Source organism: Lasioglossum baleicum, chromosome 9, assembly GCF_051020765.1.
Source record: "Lasioglossum baleicum chromosome 9, iyLasBale1, whole genome shotgun sequence".
In the NCBI taxonomy this organism is placed as follows: domain Eukaryota; kingdom Metazoa; phylum Arthropoda; class Insecta; order Hymenoptera; family Halictidae; genus Lasioglossum; species Lasioglossum baleicum.
The window spans coordinates 18140074-18167176 of record NC_134937.1 but is presented as its reverse complement, the minus strand read 5'-3'; the positions used below and the strand labels follow the sequence as shown (position 1 = coordinate 18167176).

General features: G+C 40.5%; 3 protein-coding genes across 8 annotated transcripts; 2 read left to right on the top strand and 1 right to left on the bottom strand.

Moving 5' to 3' along the window:
- Positions 1-16: 16 nt before the first annotated feature.
- On the bottom strand, positions 17-18566 carry LOC143212461 (major royal jelly protein 1-like). 6 transcript variants are annotated; one of them, XM_076431313.1, is made up of 6 exons: positions 17847-18566; positions 17162-17379; positions 16555-16653; positions 2653-16482; positions 1515-1929; positions 17-619 (listed from the first exon to the last, which is right to left on the bottom strand). In XM_076431313.1, exons 4-6 carry the CDS (start codon positions 3127-3129, stop codon positions 387-389), a joined length of 1125 nt encoding a protein of 374 aa, XP_076287428.1. In that variant the 5' UTR covers positions 3130-16482; positions 16555-16653; positions 17162-17379; positions 17847-18566; the 3' UTR covers positions 17-386. The 6 variants fall into 6 exon arrangements, with proteins under 6 accessions (XP_076287428.1, XP_076287429.1, XP_076287427.1 ...); XM_076431314.1 differs by having other exon boundaries at positions 16555-16607; XM_076431312.1 differs by having other exon boundaries at positions 16555-17379.
- On the top strand, positions 3679-7203 carry Yellow-g2 (L-dopachrome tautomerase yellow-g2). Its single transcript, XM_076431310.1, has 3 exons — positions 3679-4831; positions 4943-5198; positions 6493-7203. The coding sequence occupies exons 1-3, from the start codon at positions 4557-4559 to the stop codon at positions 7114-7116; spliced, it is 1155 nt and encodes a 384-aa protein (XP_076287425.1). The 5' UTR covers positions 3679-4556; the 3' UTR covers positions 7117-7203.
- On the top strand, positions 18362-25800 carry LOC143212459 (dopaminechrome tautomerase). Its single transcript, XM_076431309.1, has 6 exons — positions 18362-18587; positions 22533-23040; positions 23645-23747; positions 23821-23909; positions 24197-24489; positions 24946-25800. The coding sequence occupies exons 1-6, from the start codon at positions 18583-18585 to the stop codon at positions 25115-25117; spliced, it is 1170 nt and encodes a 389-aa protein (XP_076287424.1). The 5' UTR covers positions 18362-18582; the 3' UTR covers positions 25118-25800.
- The last annotated feature ends 1303 nt before the right edge of the window (positions 25801-27103 follow it).

Below are 27103 nucleotides of genomic sequence, written 5' to 3'. Positions count from 1 at the left end.
ACAGTGAAGAGAAGATTTTCGATTATTATTAACAATTTCGTGTATTTACGGTTTCCAGACTCTGTCTGTACATCGACAGCTGAAACATCGTCCAAGTTTTTCAGCTAACACTGGTTGACATTTGTCCAGGTGGAAAAGATGGCGGTGAATTCGGGCGATCAACGACCTTCCGCCGAGCACTGCATTCTCTTCGTAAGAACGTTATTTTTAAATCACTTTTCAAATCCATTTTCGTGTAAAATTTTTCGCATTAATTATGAATCCTTATAAATGCATAAAAGTTTGAATTATCTTGGATGTGTTAGGTATCAAAATGTCCGTGTAATGTCCGATATTGTGTTCTATGCAGCACTCGAATACAAAAATTGATCGATTTCATCGGGACTTCAGTACTGATCGTCGCAAGAGTTTAATAAGGGATGAAGGGAAACCGATGCACCGGGACAACTGACAGTGTTTTCGATGTAATCCTGGAAGTTGCTCTCGATCACCCACATAAGCCTCTTGTAGCCAGGAACAACTTGAGTCGGTAGTCTGTGGTCGCTGCCCTTTTGCACTAACAGGAAGTTGTCTTGGATGAATGGAGTCTCCGTGTTCCACATGTACACGTTCGAGTCGCCTGCACGATTCATTAAACAATCAGTTTCAAAATTTACACATTACCCTCACCGGCAGTTATTCGATAGTTTCTAATTTTAACGGTATAATCTACCGAGCACCAAAAGCGATTCAAATGCTGCTTCAGCTTAGAAAAATGACAAGGCTCTATTTATTTAGATTCTGTGCAACTTTTATAACAAAATCTGTGCACGGATAAAGAAATTATCATTTGAATCTTTTAAATTTCTTAAAAATTAAAAAACATTAATTAAGAATTTAATAAAAATTTTTAAGGTTTCCTTTATACTGTATAGTATATACATACAGGGTGTCCCAAAACTCGTGAAAATCCCGAAAGGGGGTGGTTCCTGAGACCATTCTAAGAGACATTTTCCTTTGCACCAAAGTCAACTGCGACTTTGTTTAGGAGTTATTAACGAAAAACACGGACCAATCAGAGCGCGCCCTGGCCCGGCGCGCCAAGCCGCGCCGGCAAGCGAGTGTCGCGGTACGCCGTGACATCGCATCGTGACGGCGCGGCGGCTCAGGGCGCGCTCTGATTGGTCCGTGTTTTTCGTTAATAACTCCTAAACAAAGCCGCAGTTGACTTTGGTGCAAAGGAAAATGTCTCTTAGAATGGTCTCAGGAACCACCCCCTTTCGGGATTTTCACGAGTTTTGGGACACCCTGTATACATACAACATAGTCATTAGAATTTCCTTTTAGTCACCGATTTCAATGAAAAATATTTTTCCAATGATAATCAATATTCTTTGGGTAATTCTTTAGAATGCTATGTAGCTAAAAAAACTGCTCACAGAGAAGTAAAGAGGTAAACAGGATCCATTGAGAATCCAATAAAATAGCGTGATCGGTCGTCAAGATTGAAGGAAATATTTCGAGTTTTTCCTTACCTTTCAATCTGAAGAAAATGGCGGATCCATTGTCAGTACCAAGGATGACTATCTTGTTCTTCTTCGGTCCAACTTCCGCCACGGATCCGTTAGCGTTTCCGGCTCTCAGGTTGGTGGCTCTGATGGCGAAGACTCTGTTCGAGCCCAAGTAGGTGAAATAGAGGATCTGGGTGCCACAACTTTTCCTGATCAGCGCCAAGTAGAGCGCGTCCTTCTTCTCTGCGCCGGAAGTCACTGCTCTGGGAAGAACCACGCGGTAACCACCGTCAGCGGTTACGTTGTAGACAATGATCGCTCTGGTTCCAGCGTCGGACACGTAGACGTACACTTGGCCGTCTGATGCGTAGTCGACAGCCATGTATTGCAAACGCGACGAGATGTCAACGAGGGGACTCAGGTCGATCACTTTCACCACCTGTGGAAGTGGTGGTCAATTTCGGTCATCTTTTGCTCGGAGACATCCTAATTGCAATCTTTTTTTTTTTATTTTTAATTTACCCAATTATCGTTTGACAATCCTTATTAGAATTTCAAGATGAAGAAAATCTTCAACACTGTGAAAAATGCAAAGTATACCGATTTTTTTTCACGTACGTAATTAAATTGTTTTCTAATTCAACAATTCGAGACAATAATCGAAAAATCTCCGAAAGTAAGAAGCGGAACACATTCGTTTGATAATATCTCGTAACTTTGATAAAATCGGGGAAAATGATAACGCATAGCTGACGCGTGGAATATACGTATGTATGCCGTGCGTTCTTAGCGTGCTTCGTACAAGTATCGTTTATTGCATTCGCGTAACTCCGATTAGTCTGACCAGCAATAATTGTTAATTGCACAATTAATGCAGCTTTCCACTCTGAGCACTGTAATTAAGATAATTATAATCCTACAGAAAATATATTCGACAGATCTGAAATCTGACGGCAACCGCTTTTCAGCAATTCGATTTCGATAGTGTCGGTCACTGGTGGTGACCGTTACGACATTCAACACACACACAGAGAGAGAGAGAGAGAGAGTGTGACCGGTAAAAGGTAAAACCACGCAGGTGATGTAAAAATAAGTAAAACAAAAAAAAAAGAATAATTCATTTGACTCCTCGGTTTCCGAGAAAATCGATTATGTGATTTACCTTTCCGCTCTTTACATCGATTCCGACCACCTTGGGAGGACACCTGCGCACAGGTTGCTCCAAGGTGTTGACGATGCCGACGTCGAGGACCCACAGGATGTTTTGCATGTCGAGGACAATGTCAACGACGCTCTGCAGAGCCTGGCAGTTCCCTTCTTCCTGGATCGCCCAGCAAGGGAACGGAGCGACTTTCGGCGTGCACTCTTTCGAGTTCAACGAGACGACACCCAAAGTGAACGGTACACCTGATTTGTAGCGAGGCATCGCCAGGATCGCTTGGTCCTTGTACACCTGCGTCCTGGTCGCGATCACGTTCCTGGCGATGTAACGACCGCTGGTCTCGTAGATGTTCTTCGTGCTCTGACAGGGCCATTCCAAGGTCTGGCCTGATAGCGTCACCGACAGGTCCTTCAGCAACAGGTCTGCATTGGCTAGCGACAGGACTGCCCCTAGGATGCTGACGATTACGAACCTCATTCTGCTAGTCTGTTTTAAACAAAGTTTGAACGTGTCTTATTTCCAAGTTCCAAGCTTTCCAATCTTTAACTGGCACACACTTTGTGTTGGTGGTGGTCCCAACAAATTTTCTGCACATTAACTTTCATTACTATACGATTATTGCAAATACCAAGGTTAGAAGAACTTGAGAAGTCTTGTAAATTTTTTCGTGTTTCCACTTGCTTCGAAAAGGTAAATTTTTGCAAGACCAGAGAAGCGAGAAGAACTGAAAATGATGGCGACTTACACGATTTTCAGTTGATGTGTGGACGATGATGTGGAATATGCGCTGATTATAATCGACATTATCCTTATATACATACGTACGACAGGTAGGTCCATCATTCCTCGATCATGCATGTATTGCTTCCGGTGTTGCAACGCTTCCGTTGTTGACAAGGCTGCACGAGCTCCAGCAGGCAACAAGGAAATGTGTTTTCAACAGTTGTTTGACAAACAACGGAAGTCGTCGCGTTTCGTCAATTTAACAGAGTTTCGTAAATATGTCTATTCGATATTGGACGAATATGTAAGGGATTTGACATTAATTAATCGATACAATTGTTCTGGACTTCCGTCGACGATGAAGAGCCAAAAGAGGAGGCAGCTGTGGTGCAACTTCTCGGTAAATAATTTTCAATCGTGAATACCGAATTAATTGAAATGTAAATTCGATGTTTGTTAGTTTCGAAACCTCTTCTGAGCATGTACGACACTCATGAAAAAATTACAAGTCGACCTTATCGCCACTGAATAATGCAACATAATCACATTTCTAAAAGTGCCTTTGAAATAGCGTTCAAAGGAGAATTCCCCTCTTAATAATAATAATAATTATACATACAACTTCCTCCGCAGTCGTTGAGCAATTATTGACAAGCGTGAAGTGACGATACTACTGAAGATAGTTAAGTAGCATCACGATTATTAAGTCTGACGATAATTCAGAGTGTAAATTCAGAGCGTCAGCACCAACATTTTCAGATATATGTAGAAGCGGATCTTATCCTTAATTTAGGACGAGGGATAAGGGCTACGCAACATTCGTAAACATTCAAGTATTTTATTTCTTTAAAATGGCATTCCCCTCATGTGCGTTACCTCATTCGCCCAACCAAAGCATGTACTTCGTCGTACACGAATTTCGGCTCTCGAACGTGACAAACAGGGTTTTTTTTATCGTTTACCTGTGTGCATTATTTATCCGCAGTCCGAGTTTACAACGTGAATGGCCAGGGGAACGCGGACGTTTCGACAGTGAACAATAAACATTTTGGTAAACCCGCGAGTTTCGTAACGAGAGCGACACAGCGCGGCTCGTATAAAACTGGTGCAATGCTAATGACTTTTCAGTTCAGTCGGGCTCGATCAACAGCAGCAGCAGCTCCTCGTGTAAATAATTTGCGATGTTTCTCAAGGGTGGGTGTCTCACGTTAATGGCGGCGGCGGCGGCGATGTCCGTCTTCGTCGTTTTCGCGTTCGCCGAAGAAGAGATGATTGTCGTCGAGGAGAATTTACCGGTGCGATCAGCGATGGACATCAAATGGACTGGAGGACCGTTTGAATGGCCTTGTCCGACCACGAAGAGCATGTTCAAGAACAGCGGTCGGTACACTACGAAGAACGTGATCGCGACTAGGGCTGCCATCTACAACGACGACGCCATTCTTGCTCTCCCCAGGTATTTAATTTTGATGGATTTAATCTAATGTTACTTCTACAAACAACTGTATACGTATATGCTTTATTAAAAAAATGAAGGATACGAAGCAAGAATTATTGCGATTTGCAGGTTCAAGTCTGGAGTGCCAGCAACCCTGGCGAAGGTCTCCTTGAAGGATCCTAATTGCGAAGCTAGCTTAGTCCCCTATCCTTGCTGGTCTGTGCAAGAAGAAGGCACTTGCAGCGCTCTGCAGAACGCCGTAGACATTTACTTGGATCCTCAGAACATCCTCTGGGTCCTGGATACAGGTGTCGTCAACACTTTGGAGGAGCCAATCAGAAAATGTCCGCCGAAGGTGCTCGCTTTTAACGTCGCGACTGGAAAGGTGAGTGCAATGCTCCTCTATGCTAGTCTGGTTATACATATGTATGTATGTATTATAAACCCACGGGAAACGTACATTTCTACAGTGAAACGACGGCAATCCTTTAAAGTTGATGTTGTTAGATAAAAATTCGTTGTATATTTTTCTATTTACAATTACAATGTGATAGGACAAGTTTCGCAGACGGAAAACGTTCATGAATAATTCCGAATTCTCGCGCAGCTGTGTGTGTGTGTGTGACGCGCAAGATACCGCCATTTTGGTAACGGAATGGCGGAGTTGGATGGCAGAAATGATCTTGCCGCGACCGTGTCGCGAGATAACAGTTGTTGACGCGTGTCACTTACTGGCAGATATATCGCCGTGATTATTTCGTATGCGTTGCACAAGACGAATTTCAAATGAACCGAGGCCGACACGTACGACCGGGCGCAATTGTAAAGCGTGAACGTAAACCGTGAAACGTGAGTTACCGCGCCTGCCACGAACGATCGATTATCCACCAAACAGCAGCGTTTTTTTATCCTTTCACCCAGCGAACAATTTTTCCGGCTTTGGAAATCTTCCGCCAGCGAACAGCGAATTAACTGGGTGTTATCGTTACCGTACACTGTACACGGCTACTGTGAGACCATTTGCATAATCGATAGACATATTCCCATGACCATTATTAAAAGACTCGAATCTCGACCTGTGTATAATCATAATCACGTAAAGCTTTCTTTTTACCATTTCTGGCTAGTAGTACCGCGGTGAATCATTAGTAGAATTTTCGATATTTATGCAGACATTTTCAATTGATTTATTTTTTAATTCCGTTCCCTCTCGAGGAATTCTTCTTACCCTGTTGATAGCCTGTAATAATTGGGCACCTTGACACACTCAGTTCCACGCGAGATAATTTCAAGTTACTTCACACCTGAATGCGTGTTTTATTGCTCTGGTTATATGTATGTAGAATATACAGTATAGCAAGCACACTTGAACGTGCGTTTTACGACTCTGGTACTCTCTCGTATACCGCGTCTACCACCGCGCGGTTAGTCGGAATAGCAATTTTGTTATTGAATAAGTGTGGCTACTCGTACGTGTGGCAACCGGTACGTAGTTGGATCGCAACATTGGTCAATCGCGAAATAATATTTTCAAGGGGTGCAACCAGAAGTAGGTAGAAGTATCATAGTGTCAGCTCTCTGCTGACATCAACGCTCTCAGCCCCCCCGGACGACTACTAATTCAGTGTTCCCTTGGCAATCGCAGACCTTACTCACGTCTCCCCTGATTTCTGCCGCAGCTGGTCAAGACGGTGGAGCTGACCGGTCTAACAAGTCCGTCGTCGAGACTGCAGTACGTGGTGTCGGACTACTGTCCGGACGGCCGGGTGTTCATCTACGTGTCCGACGCTGCAACAAGAGCAATCCTCGTCTACGATGTGACATCGGGTCGCGGCTATCGCGTCGTCCTCCCGCAGGCGGTTACCTTGGGCTGTACCCGTCGAGACGTTTTGTACCTGGCACTTCTCCGTCGTTCCGATGGAAGCACCTGCTTGGTCTTTACCTACTTAAGCAGCAGCCGTCTCTTCTCCGTCAGAACCGAGCATTTGCGAAATGGCTCCGCAAATGGCCGTATACACGATCTTGGCCCGAAACCACGAAAAATGGTTTTGTTGGGCACGGACAATGGCAGCGCCCTCTTCTTCCGCTACGAGGGCGAGTCCGACGTCTACAGATGGGACGCCAGCAACCCCTTCGACTCCAGGATGTTCCAGTTGGTCTATACCAGTCCAGAATGCAGCCTAGCTACTCATGTGGCCGCGGATTATGCCAGAAGCAGTATGCGAGTCCTCGAGTCGAATTTCCCAGACTATATGCAGGGTACCATTGGCTGCGGCGCTAACCAAGCGCTCAGTATTATGTAATGCGGATGAATGTTTGATAAATCCACCTTCGATTGAGACCGCTTGCGTCTTTTTGTCTCCCTTCCCATTTGGGGCAATTGGAGATCGATCTCTTAATTGTCAGCGGAATGTTCGCGACTGCTGTCACTTTAGAACAGATACACTTATTGTTAGCTTCAATGGCAAGAACAGGTCGTGGCCATAGCCGAAGTAGTCGACCCGGAACCGGAAGTAATGCGGACAGCGGGTCATCGGGTTGACACTTTGACACAACCTCCGCTCCGGTCCATCAGCTGAGAGAAAAAAGGCTTTTAAGCGCCTTGAGCTGTGTGGGGTTTTCAGCGGGTACAGTAAATCCTCTATAGACGCGACAGCCTCGGGGGGATTTGGTCGCATCTATCGTATATAGGGTAGCTATTTTTTATCTCCAAACTCCAAAGGCCAGGCGGTAGAGAAGGACAGCGCGCGTAAATAGATAAATACCCCACGCGCGGGTTCCCTCTTGGGCGCGGTCGATCGCGCTACAAAGAAATCAAGGTATGTATGTTTAAAGCAAGGCTGTTTAAAGTTTAAATTGGGGTTTTCTGATACTTGATGTATCATTCTCACAATCAGGTATGGAATAACATTAGTAGTATTAGTACAATAGTACAACAATTTCTCGCTAGCACCGTTGTTTACCCAAATTGTCAATTTTCGCGCATTATTTGTAGATTGGAAAAATGATTGGTTGAACAATTGATTTTTTTTATTTCGCACGAAGATTCTAGCAATCTGGCTCGGCTAGATCGATGGAAAGGGAAACGTGTTGTCGCATTCTTTTGTTCACGTCTACGCTACCGATCGTGAGCCCGCGACTGGGCCATAAATCAAGATGCAAATCGTTCCGTGATGTCGACCGTGTGGCCGGTGCACAGGGGAACTCGGTCGATAGAGAGAAAAAAAAAATAAACGGAACCTTTCTCTCTTACAATCACTCCTTCGGCGCGGCGCGGCCCGGCGTTCGATCGCGATTAGTCGTTCGCTACGTGAAACAATCCCGTTTTTCAATACGACCGTGTATAATTCACTCGAACGCCCAACAAAGGATAAAAACTCCGCGAATATGTAATTTTCCAACTTTCAGAACGCAATGCTCGAGACTCGCTGCGTATCACCGTACCGGAAATAGTTACAATACCATTTCACGTAACGCAGAAAATGGTCCATTTCATTTTTGATCCTGCAATATTGTACATATCGTGTCCGATGTAGAACGTACTTGAAATGGGATTTTGTTCGAAAGATATGCAAAATAGTTGGTTTTGAACTTTGGTATATGTATTACTATATTGTGCTGAATATTTTTCGCGAACCAAGGTAAAATAATAAAATCCTCTTGATTAAAATGCATTTCGAACATATGTTTGTAGCCAGGTCTACATGTAGATAATGCGTTGGAAACATTAGCATATTTTGACTAGTATTTTTCTCATTTACACAATAATGACGTTGTAAACGTCTCTCGCGCGTTATGTGAAAAACAAAATGTATACATATTCTAATTCTAATTTTTCTGTGAAACACGACGCCGCCCGTCCTTCGGTAATTTTAACCGACCTCGGAGCAAGTTTTGCTTTCACGTCCCGTTTGAAAAGGATCAGCGAATTCTTCCCGGTGAACGAGAAGAAAATTTGTATCGTGTTCCTCCGAAAGGATCCAAGGCCAGGGGATCGCGACTTTCGATGGAAATCGATACATTCGGTATCGAATTTGGTTCCTGGATCGCCGCCATTCGGAACGGTGAAAGTTTAACCGTGTAACGTTACATCTCCGTTACACATTCCTCCGTACCATTAATTACCTTATGTATTAATTACCGTTTGAATTAGCCGGAACTCGATGGACAAGTGCGAGAAATCCGCGTTTCCTCGAACACAGAACCGTGACACGATAAAATCGGCACTCCGCGCGAGCGTAACACGTTCGGCAGAACGATTTATCGATGTGATATGTGTGTATCGGTATCGGTTGCTTACGCACAACTCGACTTCCTCGTTAGTTTTAAAAGTTTAGATAGGTACCTAATTGATACTCTTTCATAATATAATATAATCCGAATTTCTCTTAAAATTCCACGCGTTATGCGTTTGATTAAATAATTCGTTATTATTTCACAATGAACCGCGGTTACATGGCTCTAATCGGAAATGTTTAAGTCGTTCGATCATTGTTCGGATCGGTGTGTTGCAAAATGCTCGCGGTTACAATCTCTACATTTTGTAGAAGAAACATATTTTATCTGCGCGGTTTCTACATTTCGAGTTTCTACATTCCACATTCCTGCACCCATTCCGAGCTGATATAGTAGAATGTTGATTGAACGAATAAACGTTAGCGAGAACTTGTGATCTTCTGAATAATTTTAGTTTCGATTTTTCTCAAAAAGCAGAAGCATAATCAAGCCATTCATTGCGACTTCTAATTAGGACTTTTCGAGAATAGTAGAACTGAAGTTTACAATTGCGAAGACAGAACACGATAATTCATCGCTGTCTCAACAATTTGATTGGTTCTCCTATTTATTCAGTACTATCGCGTATAGTTGCAATTTAATAACTTCGGCGACCTGGGAGAAATTCTCCACGGGTAATTTGGCAATTTTCCACTAAGTATCAAAAGTGCATAAATCGCGTGAAGCCGCTATTTACGATGACCAATTAAGTGATCATGCCGACGCGACGTCGAATATTAGCCTAACTGATCGTCGGAATAATTACTATGTTAAATGAAGCGGTGCGGTGTGTGTGTGTGTGTGTGTGTGATCGGTCACGCTTGGAAATCGTGTAATAACGTTAACACCGTATATTCATATAAATCACTGTAACTACTCGATGAGGGATACTTCCGTTTTTCGTTACAGTTCGAGAAACTGAGAAAACTAATGCAGCGGAGAACTGCAGTAGTTTAGTGATACAGTAAACGTTGGTTTCTCTTGATCAAGATTTATGGAGGTGTGAGGCGTGAGGTCATTCATCTCGATCTCTTCATTATTCGAAATGATTTTGCAGTTTTTGCAGAAAAGAAAAAAAACATTTATTCTTCAGATAGAATGGAGTACTTTTATTTTTATGACCTTGTTAATTTTAGATCGACATTTTTATCGATCGATTTTTATTGATCTTTATTTCGATTTATTTTTATTGATCGATTTATAAAAAATCACTTTACTATTCCCTTAATTTTTGTATTTCTCTTTAAAGAACGAAATCTTATACATATATGTATAGTAGCTTATCGTAAATTATAAAATTAAATGGTTTTCCCGTGTACAACAATTAAAGCAGATTAAATCCTTCTTGGTTAGTTTTTACTAATCGAAACTTTCCACATGTAATCGTTAGTGGAGAGGTCGTCCGAGACCCAGCATGCGAAAGACGGAACTGTACTCACTGTGTGCCAACATGGCGATACAATGCAGACCCGTTTTGTTAAGAGAGTAATGTTTATTCATCACCAAATTTGGTTCACTGTCGGTTCACTCTCGATGTAGTGTAATTGGATAGAGAGAAAATAGAACCAAGTGTACCATTCTCCACTTTTCCCTGCTTCTTTGAACTGCCCGAACGTGATTTAAGTCTTCGACCGCCATTGTTGATTGCCCGGCATTTCCAATGTATCCTACAATTCTGGACTCTGGACACGGTCCCGGAAGAACTACCGGCATCTCTCAGAATTTCACTGTTTCCTACAATACACTCGTAACGGCTCCTACTTCGAGTTACCGTCAATGATAAAATTCACAATGTAACATTTTCCTACGAATGTCTTTGCACAATACAAACACAAACGCAGGAGTGAAAGAAAATGCGATTACCCTGCCTCTCCTGATGATTAACAAATAAGTAACATAGTTGAGAAATTTAGAAACTCGTGAAACACTGCTCGTGTAACATAAATAATATTGCAATTTAGTAAACTTGAAGGGTTAGGGGATGAGTGATCGCGCGGTCGGGTCTTTGCGATTTCAAATTTGTTATTTAATGATCAGACTTCTAACTAAAAATACAAAATAGCGGGAAAAAAATAAAATACAAAAAAACGTGGGAATTTATTACACACAACCCGATATATTAAAAAAATGAGTAGAAACAGTAGAAGCGTTTGAAGAATTTGAAGATACCGTCGCGTCGTATTGTTTCCAACTTATTACAATGATTGAGAAAACAAACGAATGTAGCTCCTATAGCTTGAAATGAATGTAGACGTAGACAATTTTAATTTTGCATAAAATCGGCAGTCTATTAATGATCTAACATAAATAATATCAGTAGGGTCAAATTAGTAGAGTTAGTAATATTATAAATGCGAGCACGACTCGAACACAAGAAACGGCTCTGCGAACACAGTTTGTCGTCGATCGTGTTCAGATTTTTGTGATCTTTCGCGACACACGCGACGCACTAGCATCTGATACGACGCGCGACGCTAAAAACCTTCGTGCGAATAATGCTGGCAGCGTTCTGCTTCGATTTTTGACCGTCAAATTACCGGAGCGTGCAATGTATCCACTTTGTACCATCGATCGGATCACATTAAGATCCGACAACGCTTTGTTGAAACGATTTGTGATTTTTTCGTCTCCTCGAAATCTCGATCTGCGGCGAGAGTGCAACAACGCCGTGCAGTCGTCGCAGCTTGTTCAACTTGAACCATTCATTTATGCTTTGTAAATTGGATTTGTTCCCCGTGTTACGCGATACGTTTTTTCCTGCGAACGCACCCGAAAACCACGAGCCAGACCGATATTGACTTTATCGAATCCCAAATCGAATTAATTCCGATACGTTCCGCTGATTAACGTCTTATCGATCGCACTTGGTTAAGTTTTCACTCACTCAAAACATTTCCCTGCTCTTGTAACACGCTATCGCGTTTGTATTTATAATTTTACATTACTTATATTTGACAACCGTGCTGCTAATTAACCACGAACGAACGCGTTTCAAATATTCAAAATTGCATACTACATACCTGGCTTTACGCAATCGAAAATACACACGCATGGCTCAAAAGGTTATCTTGTATATCCTGAAGTGAAAATACCGTTTCTACATAAATTATATTTACTTATGCGGAAATCGATACCGCTTATTTCAATATAATTTAATTTATTCGTTACATTACACTCTAATCTTGTATTTTTATCTTTTGACAGTCTATACTCTTCCGAAATATGTTTCGAAATCTTTAATGCTTGGGCTAGAGCCAGTACATATAGTGTTTCAAGTTTCAACAGATCTAATTGTAATTCAATAAGTTGACTTCGTGAAAGCTTAGCTCGTGGAAAAATCACTTCGCAGACCAAGTTACCTTCCCGTACATTTCGTTCTGTTCACTTCTATCGCTGTTTTACGTCGTATCAAATTAAAGTTAATTAAGGAACAGATTCTCAAAAGAAAATTATGTATCATGTTAGGCGGGGGTAGCTCTCTCACCCGGTGGATGAAATTGGTTTTTTCAGAATCGAAAGGTTCTAAATCCATCCCTAAATCTGTCCAACAATTTCTCATAATTTTATCCAGCACATTTCTCTAAAATTGTTACTCGAAAGAAGACTTGTGTGTTCAACGAACCCCTGAGATTTTATCGGGGGTAGTTTTCTCATTCGATGGATGAAACTTGGTTTAAACAGTTCCGTATCGAAAGGTTCTAAGCTGAAATAGTTGTAATAGAACATATGTACATACCAGGAACGCGGATAGGGGGACAGCGATCTTGTTCCTCTAGGAACGTTGCTTATCAAGTGCCGTAGCAGCAACGCTAATCATCGGCTCGCGTTGCGCACGACAATACATACAATAGTGCACGGTCGAGTGGTTGCGCTCGAACTTTCCACCGCACCGCTTGCATACGTACATAGCGCGGACATAGTGAGCTGTGTGGCGAACGAAGAAAAATGAATTCGGCATGAAAACACATCGTCGAGACCGTTCAGCTGGCGTTTGCGTAATCCGTGCAACGATCTTTTACGGTTCTCGTTAAATACGCGCGGCGAGCAAAGCGCACGCTGCTTTTTGCGTTCACGTTCTTCGATCCGCACTCGCTTGCTATCGTAACTCATTCTCGGGATTTTATTCAACGAGCAGCTAAAGATACGATATCTTTTTAGAATGGGCAATGTAACACAGCCATTGATTCTGGATATGTATCTTATTGCGAAGCGGCGGAAAGGTGGCTTGAATGGGATAAATGTCCGAGAACAGTCCCGGTGGTCGTCCGTACTCCGTACTACTGATTTTCTGCTGGGGTTGGACAAATTAATGGAAACGTGGAATTATTTACAATGAGAACCACTCTGTATTTGATTATTATCAATGGAATTTTTAATACATAATATTATACATAGTAGTAAGGTTAAACAGAATGTTTCTAAATAAAAGCTCCCCGATTGTGTTACGGTATGAAAATTGAAGGGTGAACAGTGTGAACACTGCGAACACAAACGGCGCACAATGTGTAGATGTACATTGAATTGCTTATGAATAATTCAAAAATACTGTTATATTAGTTGCAACCTATTAAACGTATCAAGAAAGAAATAATTTCTAGTCCACTCCACAGTTTGTTTATAAATGAAGCATAATTTTTTGATTTTTAATGTAAAGCAGAAGTGGACGAGATATTTGACATGGGGTCCTTTTATGCAACTATTTCCGACGAGCTTGTACGAGGGATAAAATAAACGTACATCGACGAACTTGCAGTTGTTCGAAGAGGCTTAGCAACAAGACCAAATAAATCGGATCACATCTCGGACAATCGTCAAAACCACAGACAGTGAGATTTCGTCGCATCCGTGGGACCGTCCGCGCGCGCGCGTTCTATGGCGATTCCCATGATATTTCAACTCGGTTCACTTGCGCAAGTCCAAAATGTTTTATTCCCCACTGTGTAGCACTGTTGCATTATCACCGAGGGAATATTCTTGCGCAACGATTGCCCGGTACCCCGTAATTTCCTTTGATCTCGATACGAATCGAGTCTAGTGGCCCCTTCTTCTGCATTTCTTTCACTCGTTTTACTCGTTTGACCTCGACCTGCATCACATCGACACACGCGTAACATTCCGCAAGGACACGTTGTTCTTTTTTCAAATACATATACATAGATCCGCGATCCCTTCAATGATACACCTCGACCATCCGAAGGCATAGATCAGAACGCGGACATTTACTCACTGTACATTTACAACTTACAACCGAGATTCTGAGAAAAGATCAGATTCAAGGAAATTTTTTGGTTTGCTGCTAGATTTGAATCCTTTCAAAGAAAAAGAAGAGGGAACCCCCAGTTTTCCAAATTCAATTCAGTAAAATTTTTATTCATTTTTATAACAGTATTTTAAAGTAGAGACTTGAATAAGTATCCTAGGATTCTTCAGAGTTTTTGAAAACAGTAACAAGAATAGGTCTGGACATGAACAACCAGTGCGAAAAAAATGTTCCTTTTGTTCTCGTTCCCGAAAATTATTGTTAACCCCAATTGCCGTTTACCCCTTTTCTTTACAGTTATAGCGATTAAAACGTCTTTATTCTCAAGAAATGTCGTAGAAGGTAAAAGAAAATTTATATTTTTTCTATGGCTACATTTATTTTAATGCTTAAATATTTTGATTACAAACGAATCAAATTTTATTTCGTCTAAAAAGAAACGCGTAACATTCATATTTTTACTTCGACTTTGTTAAAATCTTCATGACGAATCTGACTTGTTGAAAGTTAAAATACAGCAAGGGGTTAATGAGGATCAAATTCTAGTTGAGCCTACCGTCTCGAAAATTACACCTATCGTGTAATAACTACCTAACATTCAGGAAGCTTGACGACGAACTGCATCCCCATATTATTATATTTGAAATCTGATAAAACCTATAACGGTGTGGGTGTGAAAAACGTGTATACTCCATACGCTTCCTATTTGCATAAAAATTCACAGTTTAAAACAACTAGCCACGTGTACCAATAAATTTAAATCGTTCCGCGTTTACCTTTAATGGACTACAATATTCATCATGGTTGCCAATTAGAATGAATATTGTGCGTAACGCTGCACAGGGGTTGCCCCCATTTGTATTCCATAATAATATTAGTGTTCGAGCGTTGATTAACACGTTCGTGGTCAATGATGCGAATCTGCACCCTTTCGCAAGACACAACATACCGATGTTAATCGATGTTTACCGAAAATTACGTTGTTTTTTCTTGAAATTAGATGTAATTTCAAGCAGTAAAGATATTAGAAGAATATAAAAATGCTGTTATGTAATTTGGAAATTGTTAACAATTTAAGAATGAGCAAATCAATTTCGCTCCAATTTGTTGCAATTCAGGTAGAACATTTGTATTTTCAATAAAAATCCAGTGTCTATTGTAGAAATACATATATTAGCCTGGGTGTACCGCTGTACATTGCATGCAATAAATAATAATAAATATACAATAAATTGTAAATAAATTATGAATTCGTTTACCATTAATCTTTTTCTGATTAGGTTGTAAAGAAAGAAATGCAGGATTTTTGTTCCTTTGTTTTAATTGGAATTTTATATATTGTGTACCAACAAATATTTACCTTAATTTAATAAGTTATATGTCATTTTAAAGCTTGTTTTGCGCTCTATTTAATTATGCTTTTGATATTTAATTTTATTCAAATTTTTATTAAATTATTTGGCTTTAATTCTTCTATTTTATTATTCGTCCCATACTTGGTTGATATTCCGAGCCGCTCGAAAATCGAGTTTCGACATTCCTGAAATAATTTAATAAAAATTTGAATAGAATCAAATATCTAAAAGCGTAATCAAATAGAGCGTAAAACATGTTTTAAAATGACATATGTATAACTCATTAAATTAAGGTAAATATTTATTGGTACAATATAAAATTGCAATTAAAACAAAGCAACAAAAATCCTGCATTTCTTTCTTTACAACCTAATATATTTATTTTATGGATGAATAGTGAATAGTGCTGATTCAGTGAAATTATCCTCCCCGATTCTTCGCGTTTCAAATTGAAAAATCACCTGGCGAACAGGTAAATGCTCTTTAAGAGTAAATGAAGCGATGAATGCATCGATTAAAGTCGGCCGTGGTAGCTGGTAGGCTCCGGTGGTGTACGATTACGACCGGTGCGCGAAATGGCAATTGTGCGAGCCAGGATAGTGGTAAATGTTATGCGGATGTCCTTGGTAGGTAACTCCGGTCGAAAGTCCCCGGAACTATGTACACACATATACATAGACTATATGTATGTAGACCGCACCCAGCACCGTTACCCCATTAACCTCCGACGTTTTTGGCCATTGCCCGAGGACACCGTCGTCAATTTCTTCGTAAATGGTCTATCGAAAGTAACAATTAGGTAAGTCCCATTTTCCATAAGTGAACGCGGTGCATGTTTATTTTTTGTTTACCCTTCTAACGCCACTCCGGCAACTGGTTGGACCAGAACGGCTTGTCTTCTAGACTAGAATATCTCCCAATTAATCCCCGTATTATGCATCGCGCCATACCTGATCGAAATTATTGAAAAACTAATAAAAACGTGGTAACTTGCTCAGCCCACTTGTTCCGATTTTTAAAAATCTCTTCGTTTATATGTATATGGTGACAATTCGCAATACTAATTTGCGAGCGTTGGGATGTTTATATTGAATATTGAAATTTCACTTCAATCAGAGATTTCTTATTAAAATTGATAAAACAACTCTGAACGGTTAGACGATATGTATAGAATAGTTTTGTTGTGGCCATTTCGACATTTCCGGAGCGTCACAGTGATAATGTCGCAATTATTTTTTAACACTAAAACTACTGATGGGTTCCAAATTTCTAAATTCACGATTATAAAAATTGTGAAGATACATTTACGAAAAATTATTAAATTTATTTCATCGAGCTTTGTCAACTCGCAGAATCCTTGCGAGACACAGATTCAAGAGACCACCACTAAGGCAAATCCGCGTTCGGGAACTCGGTTTTTGCAGCTGAAACTTGACTTGAAATTCCTGTAACACTCACCCGCCGGATTGCGTTCGATTCTTGCGTTCCAGGTGGGCGTCATACTTATTCGCAAGCCGCAAAAACCCGTACGTCGCGTCGCGTCGGCCTCCCTATCCAGCAACGGCCGCGCAATTACTTTCTCCGTGCGAAGTACGATCCATATCTGGCTCGTTACCGGTTACCGCATCGAAATCCTGAACTTCGAAGTGTTACCTTCATCCTTGTAAACACTTCGCCTGGAACGGATTAAACTGCTATTACTCATAAGCTACTACTACTGTAACTGTAACGTCTTAATTATATCAGCGCAGTTACACTCTTTCGATAGGAATGCCTATGGCTTTTTCTCTTCACTTTCTAAACAGACTACATAAGAGTCTGTAGGTATAATTAGGTTATCGATCATCGGGCTACCCGAAGTGCTTACATGGAACACAAAACCGACGCAATTTTGACTTCTTTTCAAACCGAGAAAGAGGTAAGGAAATCATTGTTTGTAACTGCGAATTTTTCACAGGAGCGAAGTAAAAGCTTCTTTCTTTCTTTTCAATAATAATTTTAGCGAGTTACTAGCGAGCTACCCCCACTAAGTGGGACAGGCTGACTCGCGCTGGCCGACCGGGTGGGGGTAGGCGAACTGACTAACACAATAAGATCGTACAGCTCCGTCCGGTTTACTTGTTAGATCAAGATTTTACTGTACCTTTTGAAGCTTGCTGGGGTGATATAAAGACTTCGGACGTCATCGGTTCGAATAATTCGGATAATGAAAATAATGAAATGATATTCTTTCGGTTTTTTATTTTTTAGAGATCATTATTCTGCCAGTCGAACCTTGACGACATTGCCCCATTATTTCGATTGCCTCTCGCGAAAACAGAACACAAAAATTGTTTCTTACACGGGACACTAGCGAGTCGCGAGTAGTTAAAACAGCGAGGCAGCTTTTTGCCGCGCGACCGATAGACGCTAATGTCCTTGCACGATCACAGAACACCTCAACGCGGTGCCGAACACGTTTCGGCGTAACAATCGCTTGGATTGCGTTAACCTTTCGAGAAACGGCGAACCGCGCCGCGGCGGGATCTCACGGACTCGCATCTGAATGTCACAAAAGATCGTGCATCGGTTGTGTGGTGGGTGTGTGCACCGCCGCGCCGCGCCGCGCCGCGCCGCGTGGTTACACAATGTGTCCATTTTCCTGTGAGGTTGCCTCCTGTCTCCGATCGGAGACAGTTGTTAAGATCCCAGTCGATGCTACGAAATTAGATCAGTCGGTGTTCAACCACCGGGACTTGGTACACGCTCGCCGAACGAGCTCGCAGCTAGACCGTGTACTGACGCCGACAGACGCGGCTCGACTGTGCGACGACGGATATCCTGATTCGATTTCTTCTCTCTGATCTTCTTCCACTATACTTCCACGATCTTCTCGAGAAATGAGGTTGGTCCAACTGCAGTGATCTGTGACAGTGTTCCGTAGTTAGAATAGATCATGTTGGGTTTGTTAATTTCTTTTTTGTTTGGTACCTTTTCTTAGTTTATGAGATGCAGTATTATTTATGACTGCGGATTTGATGCGTCCATGACAAAAATTAGCAGAGCAAATGCAAAACAGTGGAAACATCGAGAGAAATATTGTGTTGTATTGTTTTTTGCGAGTCGTTACGATTGTAATGGATAGGAATAAATATTCCTATATCTTGCAATGAATGCAACAATTTTTATTTTGCATAACAATCCGCAGTTTATTCATAGCCGACGTGGACAGTGACCTGTGATTTCGTTCTAGTAATTTTTTAGTGCTTGTTAATTGTATTCTTTCTTATCGTGAAATAGGATGTTTGTGGGGCTGTGATATTGGCGGGAAAGTACACACAGTTAGTAGCAAAACCGATCACACATACACACACACACACACACACACACACACACACACACACACTTTAAATCAGAATAGCTTTTTTATGAATGGAACAAACGACTTCGATTTCTCTGTAAGGTTAGATGAATTAGTTTAGTAAATGACGTCTAAAAAATATGTTGAAAAAATGCATTTGGCCGGAACTGTGAAAAACGATAGTGAAAATTGATTTTTACGACTTTTTCAGCTGAGCCAATAACGAAACACAATAGATGTGTGTGGTCAACTTGTATAAATTATATGTATACGCTACGAAAATTTCATTGAAATTGGTTAATTGGTTTACGAGTTATAAAAATTGCAATTTTTCAAGATTTTTGGCCTTTTTACTTCTTTCGATCGTTCATAACTCGTAAACCAATTAACAAAATTCAATGAAATTTTCGTAGCGTATATACAATTTATACAAGTTGACCAAACACATTTTTGAAATTTTCGTTATTGGCCCAGCTGAAAAGGGATGAAATCAATTTTTATGTTATTCCTGCTTCCCACAATCAATGCAAAACATTTTTATTTTGCATAAAGATCCGCAGTCGGGTGATCAGTTTTGCTCCTAACTATACGTATATAAATTACAGAATTTACACAAAAATACACATGTTATACATTCGTTCCTGCCCATTTAATCATAACGATTCTTTAAAATTTTGCAGGGTGACCAAGGTGCCCTATAATAAACACTCATTCAATCAATAACACAGCCACATTTTGAAACACCCCTTCATGCACACTCCTTTCTTCATTCCGCACAACCAAATTCACTTGATACATTTTTGTTTCTCTCATTATGTTTCTTTCTCATCCCTACCACCGCATGTCCATACAATTTTGGCGCCTCCCCACGTGGTCCTTCTAATGTTAAATAGATCGGTGGAGAATACTGGACAACTAATTATGGTATAGATAACAACGGAGACTGTGATACAATCTTTTTTCTACAAACTGTAACATGGGAAAGGGGAAGGAATGCTCGGGCTCCGCGAATGGTGTAATCGTTTAAAAAAATCACCGCAGGGATTAATGACATTTGAGTCGAGCCGCGCTTGGCCACGATAAAAAGTTGTCAGCAGGGAACTTGGGCCGTGACATTGTGAAATACCATAATCGATCACTTTCTGGATTCCGAACGGATCCGCCATTGATCAAGACTTCACTGTATAATTTCATTACATGTGATCAAATTCTATATAAATTGAAGACCTGAATTGTTAAAGTGAGATCTCCTAAATCTCTTCAATTGTGCTGTACTTGTTGAAGCACCGCTCGAGTTTCAATAGGGATCAATGGCCAAGGGGTTAACAAGTGTTAGTTGAAACTTTGAAACACAGTCGAGTCGGAAAGGAAGTGAACGATTGGCAGGCAAATGAATTTAACACACTTTCAATCTTTAATAATGATAATGTATGTTCTACCAACGCCGTTTATTCACTTACGCAATAATTTGATTTTATTCATCATATACGTTAAATTATAATACTTTCCGATCTACGTTGTACAGGGTGTCCCAAAATTCCTTGAATTGCAGCCGGAAAGGTCGCGCTCTGATTGGTCAGTGTTTTTCGTTAATAACTCCTCTGATAACTCCTAAACAAAGCCGCGGATAACACGGTTTTGCAAAGGAAAATGTTGCTTCAAATGATCTCAGGAACCTCCCATTTCCGGCTGCAATTGAAGGAATTTCGGGGCACCCTGTATTTTATCAGCTACTTTAAATTCGCATTGTTGCATATTCAAAAACGGAATGCCACCGTGTATGGCGCGCCTCGGCGACTACAACAACACCTGATTCTAGATGTGAAGAACCGAAACTATACATATATTACTATACACGCGGTTGCGACATAGTTGTCGGTGCACTGGTCGCATAAATAATAACAAGTTACAGTTATAATTCTGAACGTCGTAGAACGCGCGAAAGAAGTCAAGGATCAGAGAGCGTACGCGAATCGTCGGAACGCGCGCGTTGAACATTTCGAGCAATGAAAATTCGGTCTTCGATCCGTAATGCACAGGAAGCGGTGTAAATATTGATCGTATCTTACATAGTTTATGCTCATAAATGTGTTAATAAGCTTATACACGAATAGAGTTTATGCATCAGTGTTTTACGCAATGAAAAATAACAGTTCACGCAACTTTCCAGCGTTTCCAAAATCGTTCCGATCGACAACGCGTAGGCGCGCGCGTTCGCGGTAATTACTACGCTCGAGAACGCGTGGCGGGGCGGATCGTCCCTCGCCTCGAACAGGGACAAGGAAAGCAAGATCCGCGAGCACATACACCCACACACATGAGACGCGATCTCGTGCAATTTGCATGAACCTCTCGATCACAATTTATGCGGCGAGAGGCGGAAACATCCGATGAGTTCAAGATCAAGTTCACGAGTACCGCTCTATTACAAATAACTTCGCTTCGAGACACAATTATTATTCACGGAAACGTTATTATCAGGCAAGGTAAATATTCTATTATGCACATATAAATTATGCAAGTCGAATGAAATGCAAAGTCTGTACTAATCGAAACGGACAGAAGTTAAATAAAAACGTCCTTGCTTCTTAAAACCATCGATTTCGACGCCATTTGAACCCCAACATTTCTTCCGCCGCGCCGGAATATTTCCATTCTCTCTCTGACTAGAGTGCGGATCTTTATGCAAAATAAAAATGTTCTGCATTGATCGTGGGTAGCAGGAATAAAATAAACATTGATTTCATCCCTCAATGACTTTGTTATAATACATTAAAAACAACATTATGATATGCTTAAATTTTTCTAATCCTTTAATCGATTGAATCAGTCGTCGATTTTTCGATGATTTCTTTTTTTAACCGTACACATTAATCAATCAATCGTGATTAAAATTTTAATCGATTAATGCCCAACTCTGGGGCATAGGAAATTGATCCTCGTAAATCGAGCAATGTAAACACATTGTGTATAAAACGTTTCGTATTTTACTAGATTGTGTACTATAGCTTTTAGATAAAAAAGTGAACGGACTGATTCGGAATAATTAGTGGAACAAGAATGTTTTTAGAACGCGAAGAACAAAAGAATCACACGTTGAAGTAATCGCGCTTTTGTTAATGGACGTTTAGTCAACATTATTGTTCGCCGGCACCGTAGACGACCATTGTTATGAGACGTTACGCATCCCACGATTCAAGAATGAAAGGCGAATATTTTCGCACAAGAGTTACGCAGATGAGTGACGTTCAGAGAACAAAGCGCAACATGCTTTACATACCAATCACATAACAAGTACGAAATACATATGTATACATAGGTGGTGTATACTGTATACATATTTTTGATTATGGTGTACAGTAGAATGTAGAATGTGTGTGGTCAATGGTTGTCAATTTCATTGAATATAACTACATATGTATGTATAGAAAAATGTTACGCGCGTGTACGCATTTTCCTGATCTTATCTTTATGTATGGATTCCCGCAGCAGGATCATCGTCCTCATTCTCCTGGCAGGATCCTGCTGCGCCAGGACGAAAGCACTGGCAAGAATAGAAACGATCTACCAATGGCCTCTTCTGGACTTTACGCTTCCTAATTACGACCAAGAATTCCGCAAGGAATACCGTCCGGAGAACGTGGTGCCAACTGGGATCGCGATCGCCAATGACAGGGTCTTCGTCAGCATTCCAAGGTTACGTGCTGGTGTACCGTCGACCTTGAACTACATCCCGAGGAGCCTCTTCACGGGGAGCAGTCCGCAGCTTCAAGCCTATCCGTCCTGGGAGTGGCACAGCGCCGGAAAAGGATCTCTGAACTGTTCGCAACTAATCTCCGTGTACAGATCCCAGATCGACAGGTGTAACAGACTCTGGGTCGTCGACAGCGGCGTAATGACGTCGATCGACGACTTCAGACCGGTTTGCCCGCCGAAAATCATCATCTTCGACCTGCAGACCGATCAGCTGGTGCGAATGTACACCTTCCCCAGGGAGGTTAGTGCGCGGTTTGCTCTTTTAAAACTGTTTTTTTTTTGGGGATTTCGAATGTGTTGAACAGGTTGAATGTTGTTGGGTTTGGGTCCCAAACATTTTTCGTGTCCCTCGAATTTAGCTGTAATCATTGTAGTAAATTATAGTTTTATTTTCTTCTACGAAACACTGATTACTAGATAGCGGATTTTATGCGCTTATAACAATGAAATGAGTCGGTGTAATTTAAAACAGAAAGAACATAAGAAGAATTTAAAAATACTCTTGTATTATTCATCAACCTATCAAACATATTAAAAGAAAGAAAAGTTTCTATTTCAGTCCAGGTTGTTGCAATTCAGGCAGAAAGTTTTTATTTTGCATAAAGATCCGCTGTCTGCTGATTATACATACATATATGTATACAGATATCTCGGGAACTATTAATTGACAACTCAACTTGGAAATTTCACCTATCATTATCGCTATTTCGCATGGAAAAAGTTCTCGAAAATCACGAGATCGGAAAGAGGCGAATTTTTCCAAACCGGCTCTGATTTTTGCAATCAGATTATTGCCGACCAACTTTTTATGCAGGATTGCGTTATCAATTTTCATCATTCCACAGGTTCTGCGACCGAACACATTGCTGACGAACCTGATCATCGACGACGCCTCGGCGACCACCTGCGACAACGTGTTCTTGTACATTTCCGACACCGCGGGGCCTGGTTGGTAGCTAAATAATCATCGAAACAGTTCATCTCAACGCCTGCTGTCATTAAACCATTCCGTTCCCTACAGGTATGGTGGTCTTCGATGTTGCTGCCGAGAGAAGCTGGCGGGTCGTTCACGCATCTATGTACCCTGATCCCGATTTTTCCACCTACAGAGTAAGATTCAAAAATGTACAACTATTGGCTTGGCAAGAAAGTAATTTCGGTGTATTTTAAGGTGAAATAAAACCGAATTCCAACGATTATTCAAACGATTCGAACTTTAATCAATAAAATATTTTCTTATTTATTATTTTTGAGTGAATTTGACTTGAATAACAAAAATTGGGCTCTATTTCACCTTAAAATACACCGAAATTACGTTCTTGCCAAGCCAATAGCGTATGTCGATTGAATCAAAGCAATCTACAAACTATACAAACAATACTTTTGTTCTTTTACAGATTGGCAACGACATGTTCGAGCTGATGGACGGTGTCGTTGGATTAGCGTTTTCCGCAAAACTAGGCTTAGTGTATTTCCAACCCCTGGCGACCAATCGTTTGTTCAGTGTGCCAACAACGGCACTTCAGGCAGGTCCTCTGCCATTCGGTGAACAATTACCGGTCACGCGGCTGGGGACTAAGTCTAGTCAAGGTCTCGCGTTAGCCGTTGATCCTCGAGACGATGCGATTCTCTTCTCGCCGTTCACGGAAACCATCATTGCCAGCCTTGATCCTCATACCGTAGCACACAGGTACCGCGTTTATAGGATAAAAAGTGAACCCGAAAAATTACTCGTACGTACAGTGACACTATTCTTCGACCTCTTAAATTCAGTTAGAAATCGCCCCCCCCCCCGCCCCTCCAAGAAAGTACAAAAGTTTTGGGACACACCGCGCGGTAGTGTTGGACTGACAATGAGAATCTTTACTGATTTGTACAATAAATCGTGTTGTACATGAGTAATCCCTTTCGCGATCGAACTGTTCACATATTCGGATAATGGTGAATTCAGACATTAGTTCGGATATAATCGAGGCTCTGCTGTAACGTCGTCAGTTAAACAAGAAAATATGACCCGAATTGTACCGTGTTTCGACTCATTTTAATCGGAAAAATGTCACGAATATGGTGGCAATATATGTATGTATGTATTAGACATTCTTGTTTAACATTATGCCGAAACGATTGATTATTTTGTTTTGTTCAGGGTGCTGGCGTTGAGCCCTCAGGATCTGCAGTTCGTCGCCGAGATTCGGTGGGCAGAGCAAGAAGGCACCTTCTGGGTATTGAGCACCAGATTCCAGAAATTCTTCAGACGAGAGGTCAACCCCCGCGATATCAACATCCGAATAATGAGACTGACCCGCTCACCACTGTAGAGCATCGCGTAATTCATTCGTATTGCATATTCAAATCATTTGTATATTTTTTTTAGGCTTTTATATGTTATGAATAAATCATTAACACTAACCTAAACCACTAAGCTCGAATCATACGATTCATCAGATTCATCTGCGCGTGTCTTTGAAGAATTCTACGATATGATATTCGCAATGCTGAGAGGTTTCAAAAATATGGCGTCAATTCTAAAACACTATTTACATTCGTAATCACGCAGACTCGAGTATCGATGAGAATGTATCGAGCGATTGTTGCGCGCGCGTGGAAATGAGTAATGATGATATGTCGTAGTTGTTAACTGCAATGAGTATTATTACGTTTGATATGTTTGTCGTGAATCATCTACTATATAGAGAGTGAGATTAGAACATGTAGATATAGAAGAACGAACAATGTCATGAACGACGAATATACATATACATAGTATACGTATTTTACTTTTTTGAAAAGCAAGAGAAGCGAACGTTATTAATTAATTTATTTATATCTGATAATTACAGATCATCGGAACAATTGTTCAAGAATTTAATCATTCATTTCACTTTTCAAATGTCCAATAATGTTTTGTCTAAATAGAGCGAATCGTATTAGCAGAAATTTGTTTACGAGTACTGCACGAATAAAATGTTTCAGAACCTTCTGAACGGTTTAATGATTTTTTTAATTTACCTGTGTGTGTGTGTGTGTGTGTGTGTGTGTGCTCGCAACTGCGAAATGTTAAATTTTTCATTTCAAAAGGATGAGCATTTGGATTTTTAAAACCATGACAAATTACGTTTATACGCGGTTTTTACTAAATCCTATAGAAGCATGATTACACAACCACTAGCCATTTATGCAATCGTTTAAATCACTCGGGTGTTAGCCGAGCTATGCATAAATCAGCTATCTACGGTCATTAATTCATACTCGATTCAGTCGATAACGATTACAATCCAATAAAATCGGTATTTATATCAGTTTCACTTGCGGAAGACGAAGATAAATATCGCCGACTACATAAATTAATTCTTGTACACGTAAACAGCGTACTTAAACTTTCTAAATACAGGGTTAATTACAAGATACATACGCACTAAATCTACCTAGAATAATGGTTCTGCTCATTTTTAAAGTGAACCTCCATAGATGAAAAGTGGTTTTTACTTTACGTTGCTCCACTCTTTTTATTTTACAACAGGTCCCCCCCCCCCTTCTTCCGGCGATTTTCTTCGAACACATAGTTCCTTAAATAAGACCTTCGAGAGGATTCCTCTCGAGAAGAGTAACAAGGGTGCGTGGTCCTGGATAGTAAAAATTCCATAAAAAGGATCGACACAGTGTCATTGAACTGCGAAATTATGCAGTTTCACAAATACTTTCGCCTACAACTGGTAGCTGTATACACTCTATTATGCATGCATATGAAAGGGCATATTTTTTCATTTTTATTATACAATTCATATTGTATTTATATTCCGACCAATGATAATTTTTAAGCAGGGACAAAAAAATAACTGTAATTCTAAAATTTTCTAAGATAAAAATCATTAATAAAAAGTTCATTATTATTGAAATTTAAGATAACGTACACAAAACAAAAAGAAAACAATACGAAGAACAAGATGACTAAAAAATATCGATTTTTATATTTGAAATGAATTTCTCTCAACGATATAACGTTTACCAACAACAAGAGAAAGAATTTTCGGTTACTTATAATCCTTATTTAATCCTTATTTGTAACCAATACGATTTTAGTCGATCAAGTACTTGCTATTTTATGACCTTTTCCTTTTTAGTTACAACAGTTATGGTCCCTGTTGTATTAATGTTGGTAACTTTTCGAAACGTTACCTCTAACCCCTACCTGCTAATATGTTGTTAAGGTCATAATTCTAAACAACTTTTTCCCTTTTAATTTTTCAGTTTTAAAAATCTTTTCATAATTTTGTAATAACCCAGCCATTTTTTTGCTCGCAAAT